Source organism: Lampetra planeri, chromosome 35 (assembly GCF_965212315.1).
Source record: "Lampetra planeri chromosome 35, kcLamPlan1.2.h2, whole genome shotgun sequence".
Classification (NCBI taxonomy): Eukaryota; Metazoa; Chordata; class Hyperoartia; order Petromyzontiformes; family Petromyzontidae; genus Lampetra; species Lampetra planeri.
Genome location: NC_136141.1, coordinates 9,282,774 through 9,298,175, shown reverse-complemented (window position 1 = coordinate 9,298,175; position 15,402 = coordinate 9,282,774). Strand labels below are relative to the sequence as shown.

Here is a 15,402-nt window from a genome sequence, read left to right as displayed (position 1 = left end):
TGAAGACGAGTGGGTGGTGGAGGGGTGGGGGTTGAAGACGAGTGGGTGGTGGAGGGGGTGGGGGCTGAAGAAGAGTGGGTGGTGGAGGGGTGGGGGCTGCTGAAGAGTGGGTGGTGGAGGGGTGGGGGCTGGTGAAGAGTGGGTGGTGGAGGGGTGGGGGCTGAAGAAGAGTGGGTGGTGGAGGGGGTGGGGGCTGCTGTGGAGGGGGTGGGGGCTGCTGTGGAGGGGGTGGGGGCTGCTGTGGAGGGAGTGGGGGCTGCTGAAGAGGGGGTGGTGGTAGAGGGGGTGGGGGCTACTCGCGCGCGCGTGACCGGGTCACGTGTTCCGCCATGGCGTTCCTGCTGCTCAACGCGTTCAGCTCTCCCGTCGGGCAACGCATTGGTGAGAGCGACAGCCGATCCCTCGCTTCACTTCACTCACAACAACAACAACAGCAGCAGCAGCACAACAACAACAATACGGCGACGTGGCAGGAAAGCGTTTAGCGACGTTGGAGCCAGTCGTGGCACTGTGGCTCGCGGCTGTGGTTTTGCAGATAGGAAGCAGCAGCGAGAGCCATGCGTGTTGAAGGTGTTGCCACCGCCTATGGCTGCTGCTGATGCTACTGCTTCTGCTACTGCGGTGTGAGTGAGAACATTCGAGTGGCACTGCGTCTAATAGGCGTTGTCCTTTTGGTGTATCTTTGTCCGTGCCCGTCGCTTGTTGCTGCTGCTGTTGTCTGTCCGAGGGGATACGCGGCTTCGTGTGCACGTGTCGGGGTTGGATTGTTATTGTGAGCGGTGGTTTTGTGGAGGCCTGATCATCCAGCAGTGGATTTACCATGGCTGGTAGTGATGACGAATCGCGTTAGGGGTGGGGGGGAGGAGCGGTGGCGCAGTGGTTAACGCGGTGCTGCCCCCTACGATGATTTCCGGGCCACGGTCAACATCAGTGGCGAGTGATCGGAGTTCCTCCTCCCTCCGCCTCACTTGCGTGGTGGTGGTGGTGGTGAAGTATGGTCAAACCACCCCCTTGATCGGCATGGCGTGGGCAGCGGCGGATTGACTGTGGGGTTATTACCCCGAATGTTGTCTTCCACGTCAATCGCATGCACAACGCCGTGACGCCTGCTGGGATTGCTGTGTGTAGTCTGGGTCAAGCCGTTAAACAAAAACATAATCATCATCGTCAACATCATCACCATAATTCATCATCACCATCATCGTCGTCGCCATCATCGTCATCATCACCATCATCACCACCATCATCATCGTCACCATCATCGTCATCGCCATCAACATCGTCATCACCATCGTCACCGTCATCGCCATCATCACCATAATCATGACCACCATCATCATCGTCACCATCATCATCACCACAATCATCATCATCACCCCCCTGGCGGCTCTGTCGCGTGCACCTAGCCTGGTACACACAGCCTGGTACACACAGCATGGTGCACCTAGCCTGGTACACACAGCCTGGTACACCTAGCCCCCTGTAAGTAAGTGACTGTGGTGTCTGTGTGTGCTGTGGCTGTGTGTGTGCTTTGTGTGTGTGCTGTGTCTCTGTGTGTGGTGTGTGTCCCTGTGTGCTGTGTGTCTCTGTGTGTGTGTCTGTGTGTGCTTCGCAACGACGGCTGCGGCGTGGTGTGTGCTTGTCCGAAGCGCACAGGCTGGGTGGGGCCGGGGGACTTCCTGCAGGTTGACTCGGCCCAAAATGTGTAGGGTTGCTCATCTTGCTTCAGTGTCGTGGAGACACGGCCATGAAACGTCGTACTCGGATTGCAAATGTTGTGGATTTGCTCTCCAACACACCGGTGTAGTGCTGTACATCGTAACGAATTGGCCACGTTCTGTTTACGTGACAACCCTTACTAGTTGGCTGTGTTGGGTGGTAACGACGCATTTATATATTTACGCGATCTACCCAAGCAACCTGTATTAATGGTGAATGTAGTCTCCCCACGTGTATGGTTACACACAACACTGCATTGCACTACAGCGCATCGGTAAAGATGTCATTATCAGTGGCGATCCACCCAGTGGGTTAATGATGGCCTCTCTACCCAGGCTGTCAAGTCGCGTCGCCATCCTACGATGGAACGCATGCAAACCGAGGTGTCGTCTGTTATAATCCGTGAATAAATAATTCGAATTACTGCATCCCGTCATTTGCGTGAGTGAAATGTTGGAAACATCTTATGCGGTTACCAAAAAAAAAAACCCACTTTATTGATCTTCAGCAACGCATGACAATTTAGCTTCAATAATTGTCTTTATTATCGGTGATTGTTGATTCATTCTCGGCCAAGATGTTGACGAACACCTGGGACTCTCAGATCTCAATGCGATGTGTGTCACCAAAGCAGATCCGTGGAGGTTTGGAGATGTGACTCGTGATCAAATCAGAGTGCGGTGTAAGCGGTTAGCGCGCCGCGCTACTAACCCGGAGACCCGAGTTCGATTCCCGCTCACAGTCCTGGGCCCTCCCCTAGGTCTACTCGGCCTCAAATGAGTACCTGGTGCAGTGTGTAGTAAAAACATCGCGACTGGGAGAGACAAAGGCGGCCGGACGTGTTGCTGGCCACGCACCACCTCGTGTGCCGTGCCGGAATTCTTAGGTGCTACGTCGCTAACAGCACTTGCCCCTACAGTCTGTCAAGGCTATCATCATCCTTGGGATGTTTGTCTTTGTACAGTGCCGCATTGTGTTATTTCCCGAGCTCTAACAATGTTGTAATACATTTTCAATAATGAACAGGACCCCAGTTATGGACAACCACACCCCTTGTTTGCTGTGGCAGTTTAATCTATATATATAAAATCGCAAATCTGTCTGTCTGTGTGTGTGTCTGTGTGTCGCCGGACCATACGCAGTTTCATTGGACGGCGGTTGCCCCTGGCAACGGGTAGCGACGCATTCGCTGCGGGGTGGACGCCATTTTTAATTCCCGTTAAAAATATGCGCACGCATTAACACGCGACTATGAGGTAAATTCATCAAAGTTTCACGTCCTCTTCACTCCCCTCCCACCCCAATGTGTGCAATTACTATTATAGGGTCGGTAGATAATAAAATTATAGCGATTACACAGTATTATTGTAGCGCGGGGGGGGGTAACGGCCCCTGTACCCAGCCTCAGCCGGGTGGGCAATCTAGGCGAGGCCGGAGGCTCTGCACGGTACTAGGCCTCGACACCCCACCCGTGTCAAGCGACGACTTTGTGGTATAAACTCGATATACCCGGCGTTGCCCGGGGTGAAAATACATTTAAAATCTTCTGAAAACTTTAAAACATTACATACCAATGAAAATACAACTGTGTAATTACTTTTAAACCCGACGCGCCAAGAATCGATTCTCTGAATCGCGCAAAGGAATCGAAGGTTGTAGATTCCTTTAGATTCGGACGATTCCCGTTTACTATAAGTTGGTTAAAGTCGATATAAACTGCTACGAACGGGAAATATTCGGCGTTGACCGGGGCAAAAATGTAATTAAAAACTCCTGAAAACATTAAAACATAACATACCAATGAAAATGAAACTATCATTCAAAATGTAAACCCCCAACATGCCAGGAATCGATTCTTTGAATCGCACAAAGGACTAATCGAAGGTTGTAAATTACTTTAGGATCGCGCTTCCTGTTTAATATAAGTTCGTTATAGAGTTGATATAAACTGCTACGAATGGGAAATATCCGGCGTTGACTGGGGCAAAAATATAATGGTGAGGGCGGTTGTGAGTGGCGATTGTGAGTGGTGAGGGTGAGTGGTGAGGGTGAGTGGTGAGGGTGAGTGGTGAGGGTGAGTGGTGAGGGTGAGTGGTGAGGGTGAGTGGTGAGGGTGAGTGGTGAGGGTGAGTGGTGAGGGTGAGAGTGGTGAGGGTGAGAGTGGTGAGGGAGAGTGGTGAGGGTGAGTGGTGATTGGTGAGGGTGTGATTAGTGAGGATGAGTGGTGAGGGTGAATGGTGAGGGTGAATGGTGAGGGTGAGTGGTGAGGGTGAGTGTTGAGGGTGAGTGGTGATTGGTGAGGGTGTGATTGGTGAGGGAGAGTGGTGAGGGTGAATGGTGAGTGGTGAGGGTGAGTGGTGAGTGGTGATTGGTGAGGGTGTGATTGGTGAGGGTGTGATTGGTGAGGGTGTGATTGGTGAGGGAGAGTGGTGAGGGTGTGTATATATGTAAGGTTATTAAGAAATATATTTTTCACCCGGGCAACGCCGGGTACTTATGCTAGTGACCTTCTAAAAAAGAGGCTGGCAGTGGGAATTTAAAGACCTCATACTCTTAAGCCTCAACGTTTAAGGTACAGTGCATGGTACGGCGTAGCAAACGGGAAGTGCTTTTAACCATCACCCAAATAGGTGCCCTCAAACGGCGCTTGGCGTACCACCAGGCAGGCCCATTACATTGGTGGATTTTTATCTTCGCGTTCCTGTTTGAAAACCCGTTGTGTTATCTGGGTTGTATAAATGGAACGGTTTTTCTTTGTTCTCCTGTGTGGTCAGTTTACTTGAGGGGATAATCATTGGTGCCTCACCCCCTTCCACTCGTGTCCCGTCATCGTTGCATTGTTATGTGGTGGCCACGTCATCCATGCCACAACAATTCCTGACGCTAATTATTAATTTTATTGGTTTCTCTGTTTCCCCCTCCAGTTTTATATTCCATTTGTGCTATTAATAATTATAGCCCCCGCAAGGTGATGTTACATAACTAATGCGGAGGTGTTGATATCTGTGAAAAAAAGCTTAATAAGTCATCCGATTTCTCCAGGATATATAAAGATAAGAAAAGATTCAGTCATTTCAATAGGCCGCTTTATCCACACTAGGGACACATTTTAAATGCCCTGCAAAGAGAAGAACCACTGTGGAGATGGAGCAATTCGTGAATCCACATGTACGAGATGGATTGTGCTATAGCAGGACATTGGGAGGAGTGGTGGTGACATGGGAGGCCTTCAGGCCTTCAGCCAGCATTGGATAAGCATGGTTGATATGATGATGCGTCAAGGCTGGTGAAACAATGAAGCTGGATGGATTCGGTGCACTTTCTACTGCCTCTTAATGTCTGCCCTATGGGGCCTATGAAGTGTTCGCAAGCAGCACAACCAACAGATCCTCATTTCAGGCTGAATAAGGGATGTTTTAAACAGGTGTGCGCTGTGTGTGCCCTGCATTATTCTAGATGCCTGGCTTGTTATGCCGATAAGTCATACCATATTGTATCTGCTATATTTCACACCAAAGAACATTTTACATTATGAAACGCAAATTCTATCTCACACGTTTTACAAATCGGACGCTTTGTTCAATCGAGAACTTGGTGTGAAGAAACAATATTTTATGTTCTTATTCATATTTTATGGTTTTTAATTCATAAATGTGCCGAATGGGCACACCTTATTTGCTGTACGTGGATGCGAGCTGTGATTATATTGAACCACATGCTGAATAAGCACAGGCTTGAGCTTATTGGACAACACTACAGCTAAACTTACATTTGCTGTTTTGAGCATTTTATACAAAGCAATGTATGAAGAGCTGTCAAAGATTATATTACAGTGTTTGAAAAAATATCAGGGATTGCTTTTTGACTCAATGGGTTGATGTCCAAGCTTGGTATCCTAGCCTTTGTAGAGAATCCTGGCTCTTCCATAGTTCCTTTAGAAGCAGTGAATTTGATGGTAATTGATCATTAGTTTAATACATACCTAAGCGTATGCTAAATTGTAGAATTTTCAGCAGAATAAGCACATTGGTAATGACTCAGAAATTGTGTTGGCAGGCTACATGAATCTAGTCATCGACTTTGTGCAAATTGGCCCGGTTGGGGGGAGTGCCGACCATTCGGCTGCTCTGCTGCTGCCTGTTTGTGCTTAGGAGATCACTGGCAACCTTGAGGCTTCAAACCGGCGAGAGAGCGGCTTTGAAGAAAGTGCTCATTCACTTTGCATGCAGACTTTTCAGCTGGCCAGAAGACACGTGGTCACCGGGTGAGGCATTGGGATGAGGGATGTTCTTAAGGCTGATTGTTGCCCCTTTGCAGTCAACAGGAATTTTAGAATTACTGTTTTCCAGTGACTGTGTGCAGCGCCATGATGAAACACAAAAACATGTTCCTGCTTCGTTGAGTTTGATAATTGTTGAATTTCCATTCAAGGTGCGTGCATTTTCTCTGACGTTAACACAGGTGCTGAAGGGTATCTTGTGATGTGCTCATCTGTAATTAGGTGTCTGGCTTACTCGGTTCATCCGGCATCACCTGACACATCAGACAATCCAGGGTCACTGATCAGGTATCAGTCATAACGCATTCTCATGCTATGTGGGCATCCTCTGCTCATCACCCCTCTCCCTGCCCGCCCCCCCCTGCCCCCAACGTTGCTCTTTTTGGCCGCTATTTGCAATTCTCACTTGGTGAGAGCCAAGTAGCCCACGTGCCCTCGCCGCTGTCCTGAAACACAAGCCTGCAGAGGTAACAGGAGGCAGTGAGAAAGAAGCAGGGCTAGGCAACCCCCCACAGTGACTGGAGAAGACATTATTTAAGGCAAGTTTGTGTGTGTGTTTTTGTTATCTTAGAATCTATCGACATTTTATCGATTGTATGCATTGTCCCACTGTCAATGACTTATTGATGTATCAGTCCATGGGCATGTAGGGTGGCTGTGACCCCGTTTACTGTGGCCAAGAATGTAAAATCCCTTCCTGCCCAAACATAATACACTACATGCATGCCCAAACGTGAACGACATGATGAATCCATCTAAGAATTTACTTAAGTGGCATTAACCAGGGACTTAAAATAGATGTGAGTGACAAACGGCCTGTGTTTTTCACGTAGCAGTCTACAGTAGCTTATCAACCCTCCCAAATATTAACCATCGTTTTTATTATATACAAATTATGGAAATTAAGTTGAAAGTACTTCAACTTTAGTCGACAAAAACCTGCATCCAGGCAACTCTGGAGGGACTAACGTTTCTGAATCATTGGTCAAAATCTTGATAGCAACTAAAGTGAACAGGATGTTTTATTTTGTAGAATGAAAAGGCTAAATTTACATTTCCCATTTAGTATCCCCAATCGCAACCTGGAATATTCACACCTATTACTTGCAGTTTACAGTCTCACATGAATTTTTCATTTAGAAAATTCCGGTGTAAAGAGCAACACTTAGACATTTATATAAAAGTACGTAATGGTCAGATTTTTAAAATGTAATTTCAGCCACAACTCTAATTTATAATGGCTTACTTGTGAATGTCACGGAATCTTTTACATCGGAATAAAATTGTGCTTTGGTGATTGAATGCAGAAATAACCAGGTATTCACACAAAAAGACAAAGCCTCTTACCGCTCCACCACTTGGCAAATGGAGGCAGACAGACTCCGTTAATCCAGCCCCACGGGGTCATTACCAATTGACTATTAAACACAGCAAACCTCAAACACCGCTACAAAGTCTTCAAATCATTCAGAATAATTGTGGAGCTCGACTCATTTAAAATTTACGAGAAATTATCCCACATCACACAAACTCAAACAAATACTTTCTCTGGCTACCAGTCAAATCCAGCCCTACACTTCCAAAATCATCACCATCCTATTAACGTACAAAGCAATACACGACCACCAAGCTCCACCTTGTATCATCAGAAACCTCATACAGATCCAAGCAAAACAACAGATTACTTCGCTTCTCAACCCACACACTCCTCCAACCACCACCAACAACCAAACAAAAGCCATGGGGAACATATCTTTCTCATTTGCAGCAGTGTCCACTGCAGAGGTCGCAAACGGGTTTTGATTCCTTACCCGTACCCGGCCGCACCAGGGTCGCAAATGGGTACCCGTACCCTACCCGATACCCGGCTACCCGTACCCGGCCGGGTATCGGGTAGGGTACGGGTACCCGATTGCGACCTCTGGGATGAAGCCATGTTGCAGGCATGGGTGGGTTGATTCTAGGAACTTGAATTGTGAGAAGAGACAAGACGTTGGGAAATGAGTGACAAACAGTGACTCACCAGTGACTCACGGCCTACCCATTCCCGGCCGCACCAGGGTCGCAAACGGGTACCCGTACCCGGCTGGGTACGGGTAGACGGGTATCGGGTAGGGTACGGGTATCGGGTAGGGTACAGGTATCGGGTAGGGTGTACGGGTATCGGGTACCGGGTACCCGATTACGACCTCCACTGTCTGGGACAACCTCCCCGAAGCGAATGCGCACAGTCGACTCCGTCATCACCACAGTCATCTCTCTACGCTTGCGTACAACAAATAACTCGCAGCCACAACTTCCTTTCATTTTACGTCACCCTGTCTCACTGTATGAAATAGTTTATTTTTAATGTTTATGGGGGTGTTGATGTGATGGTGCGCTTTAGGTGGCACGTTCGTGCCAGAAAGGCCACCAACGTGTTAAGCAAAAAATACATTGACTTGGCTTGAATACATTCTCATTTCTCATCTTATGTCATGTAAATTCATTTCCTATCGCATTACATCTGTTAGGAACATCAGTAATAGAGGTTGTTATTGACTTTTTACATACAGTGGTCCCTCGGGTTACGATGGCATCGATGGACGATATTTCAATTAACGATCTGCCTCCCATAGGGTCCCCATTGTTTCTATTAGCGATACGTTTTGGAGAAATTATGTTTTAGGATATCACGTGGGCTGCAAATTTCGACCAATCGGAGCGCTTCCGAAGTGGACTCGGCAGACCTCAGCCAATCGGTGACCTGCCCTTTTATGAGCATTTTGAGAGCAACTGGCCATCCATCTTCATAGCCTAAGGTAATCATTTGTATTTTATGCTCTATTTAGGCACCTTTTTTTTGCTCTTAATTATTTATCCATATTTTTCTATTAATGTCATTACTTTAATATGTTCTTATAACGTTTATTTACTAAACTTACGTGTCTTTAAGGTCAAAAAGGTCAACTTCCGATCGTCTTGGAAGAAATTAAGCCTTTATCATGTATTTGTGACATTCGATCAACGATAATTTCAATTAACGATGTTTTTTGCGGAACAATTAAATATTGTTAACCGAGGGACCACAGCATCAGTAGCTGCCTGAGACTTGTCAATGTTGTCGTCAGTCTGACCCTCGATTGGAAACCCCTGCTCTCTCACGCACACACGTGGTTAGCATGCTGCGCTACGCGTGTGTGTGCGTGAGGGAGCGGTAGTGTAGGGGTTAGCGCGCTGCCCTACCAACTTGGCCACCCGGGTTCGATTCCCGCTCACGGCCAACACTAGTGATGATTATCTAAACCGGTCCTGGGCCTCTCCTAGGTCGACTCGGCCTCAAATGAGTACCTGGTGCGATGTGTAAACATCGCCACTAGAGTGCCGTGCCGGCCTTCATAGGTGCTCGCTAACAGCACTTGCCCCAGCAGTCTGTTAAGGCTATACAGGGGATCTTTGTCTTTGTTGGTGCCGGACTCGTCGGCTTGTGAGTTCGCGGGCGAGCCACACGACTTGCGAGAATTGCCGTCAAACATCGGGCAGCTGTGGAAAACGGAATTTGTTTTTAATTTGTTGATGAATACCGAATATCTTAACAAAGAATATGCTCTCGCTTCGGAGGAACAAACGGCACTAAACCAAAAGCAGGTGGAAAAAATGTGCAGTGTTACTCGAGAATTGTTCAAATGAATCAAATAATGGTCCTTGCCCATGCCTGTGGCAAGCCTCCGGTTAAGTATTATACTTTTGTCAAATAAATTACCTTCGATTTAAAGCCTCGTGTTTTAATTAGGTGCGGTGCCACGCTCCAACCATCGGGAGACGACTCTGCGAGTTCACCTTACATCACGAGTACAGCTGTTCATTCGTTTAGACGACCACCGTTTGCTTTGTTCATAAGCTGCGAGCATGTTACGTATAGGCCGCACGCGCGCCTATATTATCGATGAATGTTCTGTTCTTGGTTGTTTGTAATGCTACAAAATGTTTCGTATGAAGCGAGCTACGTAGTGGGCAGCAGAGGGGGTAGTGCAGAAAAAATGCATTCCTGTGGAGGGGAGCTGGTAGGAACGTTGGGTTGCTCGGTCAATGGCCAGGGTCAACGGCGGCGTGGTGTATTCCGTAAATATGCCCGACTGTGAGGGCGGGTACAAGCTGGCGTGAGTAGGTTAAACGTTGAATTTTATAAGGGCACCACAGTGTGACCAGCCCCTCCCCACCCAGCCCCACCCCTCCCACCCCCCACCCAGCCCCACCCAGCCCCTCCCCACCCAGCCCCTCCCCACCCAGCCCATCCCTGCACGACAGACGGACGGACACAATAATCCCCTGTGGGCTGGTGTAACCAGGAGGTTCCTACCAGTAAAATTGCTGTTGTACTGTGCTTCTGTGCGCCCCCCCCACATCCACACGGTTGAGCTCTCTTTGGTCCTCGAGCGTTTTCTATATTCAGCTCCCGTAGTACGCACTGGGTCATCTTGCCATTCCACAGCCCGCGTACGACTCTGCAGTACATTGTAAAATACTTCTGGGTTCTTGGCAGTATTTTCTGCAGTACATTGTAAAATACTTCTGGGTTCTTGGCAGTATTTTCTCCATTCAATTATAAGGGGCTGTCCATAAATGACGTCACGCACCTGGGGGGGGGTCAGATATTTGTGACGAGGGGGGGGGGGAGTTTGAGAAATGTGACGTCACATCAAAATGCGCAACTTTATATAAATAGCGACAACACGTTCTACTTAATTCGATTTTTTAATAAATGTTTTCTCCTACAACATCAGAGTGCACATTAAATACTCACTACAATGACAATAGTTTAAAGCGATTTCAAGCATGTTTTATTATTTGGGGGGGGGGGGGCAGAGCTTTGTGACGTCATATTTGAAGGGGGGGGGGGGGTCTGACTTTTTGTGACGCCGTGTGACGAAGGGGGGGGGGTCAAAAATTGTCCAAAATCGCGTGACGTCATTTATGGACGGCCCCTAACGCGCACCGTAAGCGAGTTTAAAAATAGACCCTCGGCCGTCGATTCGTAATCGCTATTTGGGTTAGGCCACGTAATGATCTCACCACATTTGAACAAACTGTTTGGTGATGCTGCTGCTGCTGGTGTTGGCAGCGGGTTGCACAAGGACAATTAACGCACACACAAAAAACCCGGAAAGCGTGTCGACCAACTCTGCTTTTCAATGAAAATAGAATCATCGGCGGACGTTTTGGGCAGCGGAACTTAATGGACTATGAAGAAAGGATGTAGCCCGAAATTTCGACGATTTATTTTCTTTGAATGACACAGTTGTTAACGAAGGACGTTTTTTTTTGTAACCAAACTTGTGTCTTCAAGACCCTCGATAACCCGCCAATTATTTTCTTTCGCCTCAGCAGTTGGCCATATTTGTTAAAACCTTAACGGAAGCATACATCCAACCTTGTATACGCATACTGGATGATTTGTCATGTTTTTGCGTACAATATTTACGGGCTGAGTTGCTAAGGGGCTTTGTGATGCCTGCCCTTTAAAGCGGAGCTTTCACTGCTGTGGTTCTTGTTTTGATTGTTGTTCGGAACAGAGCCAGGGTTATTCTGCCCAGGCCAAATTGACTTTTCAACCAGATCATAGCCTGAACGAGTTTCTTTTTGTAAACCAGCGTCAAAACGTGTGTATGTATGTTGAACATTCTTTCGCACCGTATGTACCCAACCGTGCTGATCGGAGGTGCGGGGAAAGGAACAGAATTTTCAATATAGATTTAAAAGTGAATAGATCCAGTGGCTTCCTAATATCAGAAGGAAGAGCGTTCCGGATGGCTGCAGAAGCACATCTGAAAGCGCGCGATGCGGTGACCGTCTTTGTTCGATGGCCAGTAAAAAGCCGCTGCTGGGAGGGTGACCTGAGATCGCATCAGGGTTTATGCTTCTTGATGAGATCGGCAAGGTATTGTGGTTCACTTGTGGCAAGCACTTGGTGTGTAATGAGTGCAACCTTATACTTCGTTTGGACGGACATGGTCTGATCTTGCAGTACCCATCACGACACGTGCCAGACGAATGTTGTACATTTTGCAGGTTGGTAATGTTTTTGGCAGATGTCCCATAGAGTTGTGAGTTGCAATAATAGAGCATTGTCGATACTATGCTGCATGCCACCGTCTTGGCTATGTCACGACTCGATCGTGGTTGAATGTGTCTTAGAGCCCTGATATCAAAATTGCAGGACCCGACTATATTTTGCACGTGGTGATCAAACGACATATTTTGGTCGAGTATGGTGCCGAGGCTCTATTGGGTTAAGCAGCATTTCTTTTTGTGCAAATCAAGCGTAGATGCGTACATACAGAGCCACAGACGTACACAACACGTACAAATAAACCACATAAATAACACATACACACCCAAGATATATATCCAAAGACAAAGATCCCCCGTATAGCCTTAACAGACTGTTGGGGCAAATGCTGTTAGCGAGCACCTATGAATGCTAGAACGGCACACGAGGGGGTGGGTGGCCAGCACCACGCCCAGCCACCTTTGTCTCCTTAGTGGAAATGTTTTTACGCACCATACCAGGTACTCATTTGAGGCCGAGTCTACCTCGGGGTTGCCAAGGACCGGTTCAGATAATCGTCACTGATGTTGGCCATGAGCAGGAATCGAACTTGGGTTGCCAGGTTTGTAGCGCAGCGTGCTAACCGCTACCCTACCACTCCCACTTGTATATATACACAGATGCACAGACAAGAACCCATTAACAGGAACGTGATGGCGCACACCTGTAATACAGCACAGTGGAGACGAGGATTGGTAGATCTCCATTCCCATGGGCGTTGAGGTGTCATACCCCGGCTCGCCAGGAGGAAGCAGTACAGAAAAAAAATGTGCACGATATTCCACCCGTTCCGTCAGTAAAGGGATATTGTTTGATGCATGTACACATGTAACACCTTAATATGTATAGGACTGCAGAGCGAGGGAAATTGTTGGCACTGGCTCATCACGTGGCAAACTTCTTGCGTGCCTGTGGTTACTTACTCGCCCTGAGTCATTCTGTCTGGGGGAGTGAGCGAGCACTATACTGGTTACACATGGAATTTATAATTACATGTGGAAAGCGGTCACTGGCAGGACAACTGGATGTTATGGTTAATTAACTAGGCTGACTGACAAATGTGACGATAATGATGTCATTTTGTTGCTGTTGATACTGGTAATAATTATAGCATGATGATAATAGTACTGAAAGTAATGATTTAGACATTGCTTCGTCAATATAAATTAGGTCTCACAATACATGCATCAAATGGGTGTGCGTTTTATCAACTGATGTATTTTTGCTCGATGCAGATGATTCAAATCGCGGCGTATAATTCGCAGTAAATAATCCAATTCTCGTGCACACTTTAATTTCTCCATCTGGAACCTCAGGATGGATTTTAATCGATGAGTCATTGGATTGACATGCCTCATGTCGATAGTGCAGGCACGAGGGAGTGTTGTCTGTTTCTTGAAGCCCTGGAGGCTTCACATCGCCAGCTTTCTATTATGATGCTGTTGTGACATCTCCAGGAAGTACGACACTTCCTCTGTGGTCACTCAAAGCCATGGCCGTGTATATCCTTAATCCCAATGTTTTTCTCATTTCCGTTATTGACATCTACCAACAAGACAAGCTCTTAATTTCAGTGCTACAGGCTGTCATGTGTTCACCTAGTTGCATACAGATAATTAGTCAAATTATTCATAATACGACTGTAATACATATTGGTATTGGTGCAATTTTTTAGAGTACAAGGTTATTACAAGCGATTTATGTTTCAAAGACATAGTTTGAGTTTATCAGTATTTTCTTAGTAGGGGCCAATGTAGCTCTGTCGAATTATACTTTCGTTAATTGTAAGTAATTAATTAAAAAAATGTGGGAGGGAAACCAGAGGACCTGGAGACAAATCCACACAATGATAGGGAGAGAGACACGCAAACTCCAAATATACAGCAGGCATTTGGGGTCGGGGTCGAACCCACGACCTCCTGCATACCAGGCGAGGGAGTTCACATCTCGCCACCGTGGCGCTCAAAATGAGGAAATGAATTGGAGAACACAACACAAATATGGTTGAAGATGCCATAACCAGCAGTGGGAACGTGAAAGCACTAAGCCGGAAGTTGATTTCAAATTGCAAATGGTCAAGTCCCCCAAGGGCACAGTGGAACCATGAAGTACGATTGGGACAGAATCTGCGTGAATCTTTACAGAAATAAAAACATATATACTCTTTGGTTTTTTCGGTGAAGTCACATATGTAAAAAATAAAATAAATGAAAACAACTAAATTAAATCACGACGTTTCGGAGGCAACACAAGCTTCCGTCTTCAGGTGGAACCGTCACAGCCTACGTGACTTTACCGAAAAAACCAAAGAGTATGAATTCTTGCAGTCACGAAAGCTTCAAATCTAAAAACATATATTGGTTAATTATTTTCGGGTGAGGTGTAGCCAGGATGCTCCCAAAAGTAACCCCTAAAGAGGCAAGCACTGCTCAGAGCAGATGGAAAAACTTTACACATCGTCGATGTAGGGACCCATTTGTTGTTTAAAAAGCAACGGACATTTGTGGACCTAAAAAAAAAGGCTAATTATGTGTTTACTAATCTCATATATTTTGAACCGTCTTTTTACTTGTTTGTGCATCTCAAATGTTAACGATGTAATGTTAAGTTTACGCATGAAGCGCTGTGTGATTTTGTTATGAAAGGCGCTATATGAAATCAAGTTTGATTGATTTATGATTGACGTGAAATATCTCAATCGTAGAATTCCACAGTCACATTCTTAACCGGGCGGTGGTGGCGCACACGCCCTTAATCCATCACCACACAAAGTGAAACTCCCTTCCCTTGAGCATTGAGGAGCCATACCCTTGCCTGCAACGTAAAGGCGATACAGCCAAGTGTGGACTAATCTCCATCTGTTCTATCTATATGGGGATAGTGTTGCCCCCTTCGCACACGGTTGGATTTCTCCGGGTGCTCTCATTAGTTGGCTGAACACCTAAATATGTAGAGGACTGTAGAACCTCGACAATTGCCGGCTCACCGCATCGCTTTTCTCTGGTTCCTCGCGCCCCTGAGTCGTTCTCTTCGTGAGTGAGTGAATACTGTGCATGTTACACGTTTAAATTATTGTCATCTGTTAACGAAGATTGTAGAGTACTAAATGAAATATATAACCGTGCAATTAGGAGTGGATCAGGATCATAAAGAGGGTGATGTTAATGAAATCCAACTACATACCAATGTGTCCTACAGAATATTTTTTCAATAATTTAATATTACCTGCCATTATATATGAATCATATAAACATGAACATATGATACAGAATCTGGAACAAAAGCTGAAAAGTATGAACAGAAGCATTAAGAGATG

At 46.5% G+C, this 15,402-nt stretch overlaps 1 protein-coding gene across 2 annotated transcripts in view; it reads left to right on the top strand.

Annotated features, from left to right (window-relative positions):
• The first annotated feature begins 282 nt into the window (after positions 1-282).
• Positions 283-15,402, top strand: part of LOC144730369 (TOM1-like protein 2) — a 62,686-nt gene continuing 47,566 nt past the window's right edge. For both annotated transcript variants that reach the window (XM_078611142.1, XM_078611141.1), the window contains exon 1: positions 283-381. In XM_078611142.1, the coding sequence (XP_078467268.1) occupies positions 330-381 (52 nt within the window). In that variant the 5' untranslated portion in view covers positions 283-329. The remainder of the gene's footprint in view (positions 382-15,402) is intronic.